Source organism: Tupaia chinensis, unplaced genomic scaffold (genome assembly GCF_000334495.1).
Source record: "Tupaia chinensis unplaced genomic scaffold, TupChi_1.0 Scaffold000164_1, whole genome shotgun sequence".
Taxonomy (NCBI): domain Eukaryota; kingdom Metazoa; phylum Chordata; class Mammalia; order Scandentia; family Tupaiidae; genus Tupaia; species Tupaia belangeri.
The window spans coordinates 3369878-3382239 of NW_006159638.1; the positions used below are offsets into that span (position 1 = coordinate 3369878).

The 12362-nt window shown below is 40.9% G+C and overlaps 1 protein-coding gene across 1 annotated transcript in view; it reads left to right on the forward strand.

Annotated features, from left to right (window-relative positions):
• The window catches only part of LOC102492788 (alpha-N-acetylgalactosaminide alpha-2,6-sialyltransferase 5), a 35520-nt gene that overhangs the window by 7482 nt on the left and 15676 nt on the right, over positions 1-12362 (forward strand). Inside the window, exons 2-3 of the mRNA XM_027770871.1 lie at positions 2726-3135; positions 10276-10383. Of these exons, the coding sequence (XP_027626672.1) occupies positions 2735-3135; positions 10276-10383 (509 nt within the window). The 5' untranslated portion in view covers positions 2726-2734. The remainder of the gene's footprint in view (positions 1-2725; positions 3136-10275; positions 10384-12362) is intronic.

The following is a 12362-nucleotide window of genomic DNA, read 5'->3' on the forward strand; positions in this document are numbered from 1 at the left end:
CTCTCCTGAGCCTGCCCCCCAAAAGAAAAAAAAAAAAAAAAAAAAAAAAAAAAAAGCAGCGGCATCATGGGGGCCAGGAGGAGCTGTGGTGGTTAAGGCACAGGATTCCTACATGGTCAACTGTGGTTTGCATTCCGGATCCAACCATATTAAAATCACTCTGGGCACGTGTGCATGCCCAAAAACCCATAGAGGAAAATGGAGGAGAAGGGACTGCAGCATGGCTATCCTCTGGGAGTCTCTCTATCTCTCTCTCTCTCTCTCTCTCTCTCTCTCTCTCCAGCAAGCACACAAGCCCTATGGCAAAAACTAAAACAAGAAAAAAAAAAAGAAGAGGAAAAAATAGTTTGCTGGGGCTAGACAGCAGCACAGTGGTAAAATACAACACGTGGGAAGGTTCCAAGTTCACATCCAGAGAAAACCAGCAAGCACACAAGCCCTATGGCAAAAACTAAAACAAGAAAAAAAAAAAGAAGAGGAAAAAATAGTTTGCTGGGGCTAGACAGCAGCACAGTGGTAAAATACAACACATGGGAAGGTTCCAAGTTCACATCCAGAGAAATCTTGAACTCCCCTGGCAAGTGTGTGCCTATGTTCTGAGGCTAGCTGAAGTTAGGGGTGGATCAAGACACTTTTGGGGTGCCTGTTTCTCTGTGTGTCTCTCTGTCTCTCTTGTTCATGGAAGAAATAAACTTAAGAGAGAAATAAAAAGAAAGAAATAGCATCACTGAATTTTCTGGACTAAAGGCAAGGAGGTAGGGGATGAAGTAAGCAAATATCCCTTTGCATTTATTCTACAGCACTGCGATGGTGTAATAGTAAATCCCATTGGCTCTGCAGGAAGATTTCTCGGGTTTAAATCCCAGCTTGGCCATTTTCTAACTGTACGAACTGGAGTAGTTTGCTCCATTTTTCTAGCCTTCAGTATTCTCATTTGGGGCAGGGGGCGGACGATGGTACAGCAATAAAGCACAATGCTCTGCCATGCTGACCTACATGGGAAGACTCTGGTTCACATCCGTATACCTCCCTGAGTACACCACAGGCCATGATCCAGCCTGGCAGAAGTTGGGGTGGATAGAGGCATCAACATCCTGTTGGGGGTGTCAGTCTCTCTCTGTCTCCTTCTCTCTCTCTCTGTCTCTCTGTTTCTCTCAGTCATGAACATGCATGTGTGAACTGGAAATTGCAAGTACTGATTTACTGAGTACTTACAATGCGCTCCACACCGACCTATAATTCTAGTACAACCTGCATGTACTCATTGCTCACCGTGACAGGTCCTATGCTAAGGACTGGGTTCAGTTACATTTTTGCAGGTCAAGTATTGGCAATTTCAAATAGCTCAATCGAGTCCTGTACATATCTTAGCTCGCTTCATATTACCAAGATAAGATAAACTATCACCCTCACTTAGAGATAAGAAACTGAGATCATGTGCCTTAGCAACTTCCTACAGCTAATACGTGCTGGAAACAAGACCAAATGTAGCCTGGTATCCCAGAGCCAATGCTCTTGGGCACCATGCAGTGAGGGAAAGTGGCTTCTCCCAGGTGCTCTCAGTCTGCTGAAGACTAGGGCAAGGCTGAGGAAACTTCCAGAGTAAATTCAAGACTGAATACATACAGTGTTAAATTAGACTTGATTTCCAGAGGCTGTGTGGGGAGCCACTGTGTCCTGTTCAAAGTTAAAAAAGAAGGGCAGAGGCTCAGGGGAAAATCCAACACGGCAATGTACTTTCAGAACATCTTGATTGTCATTTTCTTTTGCACTCACTAGCCTTGGCCTCAGGCCCTAATTACATTATCTTCAAACAGCAACGAGGAGATATTTCTCATTAGACATGAACAAGGGAATGTTTAATTTGTTAGAATGTAGGTGTTCAGAAAGCAAATCATTGGTTCAGGCTGTGGCTGAGCGCCACCACTGGAGTTGTCCCTGTGGGCACTACCTGGCCAGGGCTCCCTGGGGACACACGTTCACTGCAGATGAGAGAAGAACCCAGGCCCTCCAGCGCATGGATGAGGTGTGTGGCTCGAGACGTTCTTTACATTTATGAAAATGGGCTGACTCAATTTATCTCCTCTTCTTGTAAAATGGGAGGAAAAAAAAATCCTAATCGTTACTTCAAAGTTATGTCATTAATGGGTTACAATCTGTCTGCCATTTCCCGTGTGGTTCTTAAACAATGTTGATTTAGGAGAAACATATTTGAACAGCATCTAAGAATATTAATAAGTGCTTACCTTTCAATAAGGTAAGTTAAAAGCATCAAAACTAGCATCACAGCAATTTGTAGTAAACTCTTTGCTTCGACTTGGGGATAACTTTGGAGTCTGAAAGACCTAATTTTGAAAGCCTGACTATTACCTGCTAGCTATGCATCCTTGGGCAAATTTCTTAACATCTCTAGAGCTGAGAATCTTCATCTGTAAAATGCCACGATAGCAACCTTGCTGGTTCTGTGTCGACTTGGGTACTTAACGTCAGCAAAGTCCCTCACCCAGTGTTTGACAGGTCAGTGCCGCTCTCTCTCCCACTTGTCCAATGTTCCTTGTCATGGTTTGGAAGGATGTAAGGGCTGAAGACGTAGCAGCAGAAGGGCCACGTTGTGGCCTGAGAGGGAGGAGAGCAATGAGTGTACTTCTGCTGTAACAGGGAAGTCCTCCGCTAGTGAAAGTCAAGCCCTTTGCCCCTGACCATGTCCTTCTCTTCTGCTTTCCAGCCCCTGAAAATGCACTGCAGGGACTGTGCCCTGGTCACCAGCTCAGGGCATCTACTACGCAGTCAGCAAGGCCCCCAGATTGACCAGACAGAGTGTGTCATCCGTATGAACGACGCCCCCACACGTGGCTACGGGCGTGATGTGGGCAATCGCACCAGCCTGAGGGTCATTGCACATTCCAGCATCCAGAGGATCCTCCGCAACCGCCATGACCTTCTCAATGTGAGCCAGGGAACCGTATTCATCTTCTGGGGCCCCAGCAGCTACATGCGGCGGGACGGCAAGGGCCAGGTCTACAACAACCTGCAGCTCCTGAGCCAGGTGCTGCCACGGCTGAAGGCCTACATGATCACGCGCCACAAGATGCTGCAGTTTGATGAGCTCTTCAAGCAGGAGACTGGCAAAGACAGGTACAAAGGCACCAGGTAGAAGAGGGGCAGAGGGGACAGGGAGGGTGAGAGTGTGTTAGTCAATGTGAACCAGTCATTCACCAAAAGCAATGTTTCTTCTAAAGGTCTGTGTGTGAACTCCTCTGGTCATGTCATTTATAGAGGTCACCTCTACGGTCCTCCTGGTGACTAGGCTAAATTTTTAAGGCAAAGTGAAATGAAGAATGGGGACAATTGTGTGAATAATTCAGAGACAAAGTCTTATTTTTGAGGGGGAAGCTACTGGTCTACATTGGTATACAATGCAATATACTGTAATATAGCCTTATTAAGAGCCAGCCAGGTGGTGTGGTGGTTAAAGCTGCTGGATCCCACATGGCCAACTGTACAGTTCGAGTCCTGACCTGGTGGTTTGAATGTGTATGTATGTGTATGTCCAAAATCCTAAGAAGAAAATGGAGGAGAAGAGATTGTGGCATGGGTGGGGGGTTTCTCACTTTCCTTCTCTCTCTTTCTCTCTTCCTTCCCTCTCTGTCTCTTCTCTGTCTCTCTCTGGTAATTACATGTTCCTCCCTATGGTGAATTTTTAAAAATAAACAAATAATATAGCTTTATTGCATTTTACATTACTTATGTCAACAGTAACCAAAAAGAACTATGTGAGTTTATTTTTTCCCTTTCAAAGGCGCACACTAATCCAGTCAAATGATATTTATGGCGTACCTACTACTTGCTGGGTACTGCACTTAGCACTAGGGATACAGTCTGAAACAAGATCCTGCTCTTCAAGAACATAAAGTCTCAGACTTTCACGCAGTAGTGGCCACTGTGCTGTGGGAAAGAAAATGGTGCTATAACACGTAGGGCAAGGAGACCTGCCAGGTCTGGGGTAGTGGTTTCCAAAGTGTTAGTTACAGCTCAGTAGTAAGACAAAATCACTGCCGTAAAGCATGAAGGATTTTGTTTTTTTTCTGGTGTAATGAAAAGAATAGGGTAAAGTGGAATGGAATAGAACAGATAATACAGAATTCCTCTCACATAATAAGTAAAGCAAAATATTGTTTCATAAAAAACCTTTATTTCAATTTTATACATACATATACATGTAGGAGCTTCTTTGTGTAGTGATGAAAATGTTCTGGAATTAGTGGTGATTGTTGAAGAACTCTATGAATACACTAAAAAGCACTCAACTATACACTTCTAAAAATAAAACGAGGGGCCAGTCGGTGGCATGTTGGTTAAGGCGCAGGACTCCCACATGGCTGACTAGAGTCTGAGTCCTGGACCCAGTAGCTTGAAACTCATGCCAGGAACATGTGCATGCATCCTCAGAATCCCAGAAAGAAAGTAGAAAAGAGGGGACTGTGGTGTGGCCATCCCCCTTGGGAGGTGATTTCTCACTTTCTGTCTGTCTCTCCAGTGAGTACACACACCCTATAACAAAAATCTCTCAAAAAAAAAGAAGTGAAAACTAATATATAAGTATAACCCTATAAAAAACACATATATATGTATCTTGTTTATATATACATATATACATATATATATATATATATATCAGTAATGATATATGTTTCTTACTATAGGTCAAAATATTTTTAAATCATTGCCCTAAGAAAGGAAAGAAAGGCTTTCTCAGAAAGGCATATTAAGCTGAGACCCAGGCCAACAAGTATTTATCCATGTAAGAAAGGAGTTGGGAGGGGGAGAGAGACTTCTCTTGAGAGAAGCTACCTCTGCCCCAGTCCCAACAAGGAGGCTGGTAGGGAGTGGCACAAGATGAAGTATAGAGATGTAGGGTCTTAAGCTGGCATCATCCAGGGGGGAAAATGACGGCTAGGTATGGAGGGCAGTGTGCAGTGTAGTCCAAACACACGGTTCTGGTCAGGAGCTCTGGCTTTACCACCCTTCAGTTGTGTGGCCTTGGACAAGTTATCCAACCTATCAAAGGCTCAGTGACCATACATGTAAAAAGGGGATAGTGACTGTCAATCAGTGGACCTGCGTAATAAGTATATTTCCTATTTCCTTAATTCTAAAATATGTGCTTTTATCTTCAATGTACGTTCAGTGATATGATTTATCCCTCTTAGAGAAACTGTCGGAATCAATTGCTTATCTTAAAACCAAAGAGATAGGATAAGTGAAACAAAGAATATGAAGTGCTAAACCCATTGTTTGGCTAACATAGGCAGCTCATTATTAGAAAGCAGAGTCTGAAAGAAAAGATCAAAATCTAGTGTCTTCAAATTGCATGTATGGAAGAGCTATCATTCTAAATCCAGAACTATTGTTAAATCCAGGAACCCTTGTGACTGTTGAAGGGTTGGTCCAGGCAGGTGTGGACATGGGGTCTGGCTGTTGGTGCTGGTTTGTGAATCCTGGTTGTCTTCACAAACTGCCACAAAAATCTCTTTAAACCCCACAAATAAGAGACTGTCACACACCTGAATTAGTTCTTTAACCAAGAAATCATTTTATAAGAGATAGAGAAGGAAGGCCTTGTAGCCTACTGGTTGGGGGAAGCTAGATCCCGTATGACTAACTATGGTTTGATTACCAGCCCCAAGTGACTTGAAAAACATGCAGGTACATGTTCATACATGCTCAGAATCCCAACAGGATAGAGAAATGGAAGAGAAGGAATTGAGTTGTGACCACACCCCATTTGGGGATGTTATCTCCCTTTCTCTGTCTCTTCTGGCTAATAGATATGTCCTCTGGCAATTAAAAGAAGAAGAAAAAGGAAGAGGTTATTATCAGTTTTATTTTTTACTGATTGAAAAATTCAAAATAAGTAGTCTCTTTAATATAAAACATTTATTTTTAATGATTGTTTGCCAAATTTAAGAATTCCTGAAACACTGCTACAGGGCTGGCTATTCAGGATAATTATACATTGTTCTGGATCTGCTTAAGGGATCATTTTAAGTTAATAACCTGGAGACTAAGTTACCCCACCCTTTCGCCACTGAGGTGTTTTAGAAAATGATCTCATATCAAGATATATCATACTTGGGACCAGAACGTAGCACGGTGGTTAAGGCGTTGGACGCCCACATAGCAGACAATGGTTAGAGTCCTGGACCTTGTGGCTTGCTTTCTCACTTTCTCTCCCTCTCTTTCTGTCTGTGCTTGTGCCCTATAGCAAATTTTAAAATAATAATAATAATACTAAATAAACTTACATAATTATTTTTAAACATTTTTTAAAAAAGATATATTCTACTCACTAAAATCTGACCAGTTAAAATCTTTCACATACCATATCTATCTTCCTACAGTCCTAGCTGATAGGAGGGAGCCAGATCTTTGTGGTTTGGCTACTGGGCATTCTTTCTGCAGACATTCATCTCCTAGAAGTCAGACAGTCCCAACTCAGGGGAATCACACTAAGAATTTGTAGGGTGCCAAAGTGTGTTACCACTTCTAGAAACTTTGTGCCACTTATCTTTAGGAAACTGTCTTTATAAATACCTAATATTATATTGACTCAAATTCTTCTATGTCTCTAATCTTAACCTATAGCCTACACTGGGTGGGGGAGGGCATAGAAATGGCTCTTTAAAACAAAGTTATTTCAGTAAATGAAAACAGAAAACATTTGGGGCTCTAACAGTATCTTCTCTATATATGCTTTCCTCGAAACCCAACAAAACAGTAGTATGTATTGAAGACACATAAATTATGAAATATCTAATGTGCCTATTTCATGATCAGGACATTCATTTCAGGGTAATATTTTGAAGAAATGGAATAACTCAATAGATTTTGATTTATAGAAGTTTTACTCTATTTAAAAGTAGAGGGGGGAAAAAGTGTCATAGGAACAATCTGAATTAAAAAGCATGACAAATGACATAGATGGCCAAGTGATATTCTCTGATATTGGAAAGTAACTGTACTTGAAAATAACTTTATAATTGAATAAGGGTACATTAGAAAAATATGATTCAGAACCAATATTATAGTAATTAGATAAAGGAAGCATAAATGAAATAACTGCAGGAAGAATATTTCCATAGAGATTATAAATGAGATTCTGGTGGAGCAGAAAGGCCTTTAATTGTAATTTAGTGTGCACTATAGAATTATCAGCTCAGTGTGTTACTTCATCATATAAAAGAATATCTGATAATTTTCCCTAATAAGCACATGACAGCTCTTCATATTCTTTCATTACAACTGATTAAGTGTAAAAACAGTAGATATTCCTTTGTTGGAAAAAGAGTTCAAATCTTTTCAGAAAGACAGCACAAAGAAGATACATTACATAGCACGTGATCTTAAAAGGCTATTATTTAGGAAGTCTAGGAATTTTAAGTGGTATTTTAAAGAACTCTTCAGTTTCTTTAGTCCTTTACTTGGTATTCTCCCCATTTTTACCCCAAAAGCTTTTTTCTGTAGAGCCACCTATTCCTCTATTTCAGTATGTGATCTCTACTTCATCACACAAAAGAAAGCCAAAATTAAGGGGGAATTTCTGCCCTTAGGAAACTGCCTCCCGCCCCGGTGTTCCCAATAGCTCTATAAGCATAGAGGATATAGAGAACTGAGGTCTGATTCCCAGATCAGGATCCTGGGAATATAAGTGAGCTACACAAGCTATCATTCCCTTCCTAAGTCCCATATCCTGCTAGGTATTGATTCACACAGATTAGGTCTGGAATAACTAGCCAATGCATTGTACAGAAAATAGGTGAAAACAGGCTCTAACTTTATTATTTTTTAAGAATTATTTATTTATTTATATTTGACTAGAGAGGGACAGAGTGTGTCTGTGGGGTGGAGGGGAGTGAGAAAGCAAGCCACCAGGTCCAGGACTCAAACCTCAGTCAGCTATGTGGGAGTCCAGTGACCTTAACCACCATGCCACTTGAGCCCAGACCCCAACAGGCTCTAACTTAAAGGAAGGCCTTCATCCCCTTATCCTTCACCATCCAGTGAGCTCTGCTCCACACCAACTCCTTCAGTTTTAAGGGTCTTATTAATATATAACCTTAGTGAAAAAGAAAGGGTATTGTAAACACCTATGTAGACTGGAGATTTCTGAATTGTATAATTACTGCCCTAACTGCTGATGGTAACTCCCACTAACAACTTCAGTAGAAAAGTGTTGGAAGGATTTTCATCATGAATGCTAAAAAGCATTGAAATAAATGGCTGAATTACTTACTTTGCTCAACTTAGCAACCATGAGAAGAGGAATAGGTCTTGCTATAACAACACTCCAAACTTGATGCTTTTCCTAAGTGTTCTCTCATTTAGTTCTCAAATAGCCCTGAAAATAGAGCTTTTTGTGCCTGATTATAGAAATCAAAGATCAGAGGTCAGCAATAACTGATCAGCAATAACCTGCCTCAGGTCATCCAGTTGGTTATGACAGAAACAGGAAAGGTTGAAGTCCATGTTATTCCCACCTTTACGAGGTATGAAATCTACTGCCTGGGATATTTATTACTGGGTCATAACACAATAGAACGAGTGGGAACTGAGCAAAGGGCTTAAGAACTAGAAAGCTGAAGCCATGAATACAGGAATAACAAAATCATCCATGCCTGGCAGATATTAGACAAAACAAAAGATCTATTAAACTGTCCTCTTCTTTTCTTTTGGTCCTTATGTGAAAAGGAAATAATGCAAACTGCTTTTTAAAAGAAGTCTTCCTTCTTCTCAGGGAAGAGTGCTACACAGTGCAAATAGAAAAGCCTTTCTGCAGCTCTGTTATTCACATCACATATGGCACTGGGGCTGGGCAAAGTCAGACAGTCTGACCTTGGGGATAAGGTGTTTGAAACTGGCTAATGAGGCGTGCCATAGCACTGGAAAAAAGAAACGCAGCAACCCCCGAAGAATTGATATTAATACCCACAGCAGCGTGGCATGGTAGACCGAGTCATTCTCACAGGGTCAAATTGGACCTTGACATTCATCTCCACAATTAGCCTTAGGCTTGTCATACGGTTGGAGCTCAATACAGATGTCTCAATAGACAGATTAATGGATGTAGAGCAGACTCATTCCATAAATTTTGTCCATTTTTGGTCTTCTGTTACAAATTTTCAGAAGTTCCTGAATGCTCCAAGGTACAATAAAGCAAATGCTCACTTAAATGTAAATATTCTTGTGGCCTTTTTCCTCTGGTCATTAGCCCCTCCACAAATAAATGTACACACCCTAAGCAAAGACATTGATGTTGGACCAGGCAGTGGTGCAGTAATGCAACTGGACCCATATGGTGAAGCCCTGGGTTTGCTGGGCAGGTACATATGAGCTCACGATCCTGGCGGACTAAGACTGGGGATGGATCATGGCATAAGATCCTGTTAGAGTTGCATTTCTCTCTTTCTTGGAAGAAACAAATAAATAAAAAATATTTTTTAATATATTAGTGTTAGCCTACTTGAAAGCAAGCTTTTAATCTAAAAGATCGATAAATAGACATATCAGCATGTTTATACATACTTTATAAGCTCTTATTATCTATTCTTCCTGGAAAACAACAATTTTTAGTTAGTCAAGTACTGGAGTTAATAAAAGTTGTCACATAGGGAATGTCCTCTTTTTTCTTTTCTTTGTTGTTTTTTTTTTTTTAAAGAGAGAGATAGTGTGTGTTCACTGGAGAGACAGAGTGAGACATAGAGACAGAAAGAAATAACCACCCCCTCCAGGAGGGATGGCCATGCTGCAATCCCTTTTCCTCCATTCTCCTCTCAGGATTTTGAGTGCACATGTACATGCACCCAGCATGAGTTTTAAGCCAGTGGGTCTGAGACTCAAACCCACTGACTATGTGAGTTTCCAGTTACGTAACCATTATGCCATCTGCTGGTCTTGGAACTTTCCTCTTACAAGAAATAGAGTTGTGGTAAGATAGACTTAAGCACTGAAACATTGATCACCATTTCTGATAGTGTAGAAGTCCCTTGGGCATCATTTAGTGTCAAAATCTACCGTGATGGAGCACCAATATCAATTTTGATTGTACTGTGTAATATAGTGGTGTTGGTAAGAGATTTCTATTTGGTAAAATTCCAGATATTTTCCAAATGGAGATAGTGATACAGAGAGAGATTTTACAGTCAGCCTTGCTGCAGAAAGGATCAATGATAGGAGTGGCCTTTACCAGTTTGTGGACTTAATCGTTGTTCCTTCCAGGAAGATCTCCAACACTTGGCTCAGCACTGGCTGGTTCACAATGACGATCGCTCTAGAGCTCTGTGACAGAATCAACGTTTATGGCATGGTGCCACCAGACTTCTGCAGGTAGGATTTATTCTGCAAGTGTTATTCATCAACTGTGTTGTACAGGGTTTATAAATATCTGATTCTGAATATCAACCACGAAGCATGTCTAACTGTCTTCTTAAAGCAATTAATTAGCATGTCCCAAGTTCTGGTTCTAGAAACAACAAACAGCATTTAATTATGTGATATAAAATATTGAAAGTTTTTGTTTGTACTGCTAGAGAATTAATCCATCTTGTGGGCTTCATTTATCCTCTGAATATTTATCAGCCAAAAGTAATGCAATAATTGGCATAATATTAACGATGAACAAGCATTAAGAAATATTAGTTTTATTCTCATTTAAAAGGAATGTGGTAGTTTTTTTAATGAATTAAAGAGGGAAATTCCTTTGACAGCGAAGCTTATTTTCTAAAATTAAAATATTCCTTTGAGCCATTTTCCCTGGCCACATCAGTAGCCTCGGTTTGTGCTTCTAAGGCCAAAAGCATAGGCATAATTATGTGGATGTATCACTTTAAGGTAACATGCGCACATCTCTGTCACGACTTAGGTCCCTCCTGGCGTGTGCCCAGGCAGAGTTTGATGTGCACCAACAAATGCACTGAGCCATATTCAGAGCCTGATTCATGCAAGCCCACTTAAAAACTTACCGGCAACTCAAAGTTGTAAGGCAATAAATTCAGAATGTGTCCTAGTTTTAAGCAACGCCTGATGGCCTGCACAGTTTCAGTCCTAATCTTCAAATAGCAAGACCTGAGGTGGCAGACATTTTAAACGCTCTCATTAAAATTTATACTTTCTTATTCCTTCATGTGTTTTAAAGCTAACAATGATGCAAAGGCCATGGACCTTTAGGCTAATATTACAGCTTGGAGATTTGAAGCATGAATGAGGAAAAGTACTTAATTACACCATTACAATTTTGCCATTTTCCTCCCATCCTTTTTAACCCACAGATCCAACCCAACAGCTGTACTAGTTGATATGTAAGCATCAGGTCCCAAAGGAAAGGAAAGAAGGGAAAGGAAAGAAAATAAAAAAGGAAAGGAAAGGAAAGGAAAAAGGAAAGGAAAGGGAAGGAAAAGGAAGGAAAGGAAAGGAAAGGAAAGGAAAGGAAAGGAAAGGAAAGGAAAGGAAAGGAAAGGAAAGGGAAGGGAAGGGAAGGGAAGGGAAGGGAAGGGAAGGGAAGGGAAGGGAAGGGAAGGGAAGGGAAGGGAAGGGAAGGGAAGGGAAGGGAAGGGAAGGGAAGGGAAGGGAAGGGAAGGAAAGGAAAGGAAAGGGGAAATGAAAGGAATAGACAAGCAGACCTTTGAAGCAAGAGTGTCCAATGCTAGAGCCAGACTGCATAAGTATAAAGATGGGCCTGGCCACTTACCCACCTACTGTGACCTTGAACAAGTCGCTTAGTCTCTCTGTGTCTTAGCTTCTTCATCTAAAGTGGTGGATGTGGGGATAATTACAGACTCTGTTTCAGAGGGTCATAGGTGGATTAAATAAGTTAATACATGCAACATTCTTGGAAAGGAGCCTAGAACACATCAAGCATCAAGTGAGTTAGCTTGGGTCCTCACCCAGTTCCTCATCACTTCATTCACTGGCCTTGTTTCCCTGTTTAACCTTGTATGAGCAAGAAGTAAGCAGGATGGCATAGAAAAGCAGACTGCTTCCTCAGCCCGACAGGCTAACAAAGGCAGTGGAAGCGGCACTTAGGAGCATGGAAGGAGCCATCAAAGTTGATGGTTATTCGGCAGATATAATTATGTATGTTAGGACGCCAGAAAGAAAAAAAATGAATAAATTGAAATGTTAATGACTCAGAGTGTTCAAGGAAATATTCCATTTATTATGGAAAACAAATAAAAGGCAAGTTAACCTGTCACTTTTCTTACTCAGAGTTAATTCATCACAACTTCATGTACAGTAGGATGGCAACAATGTATGGAATGGTACTAACAAGGAAATTAAAATAATGTCAGTGCATCCTGTGTTGCCCC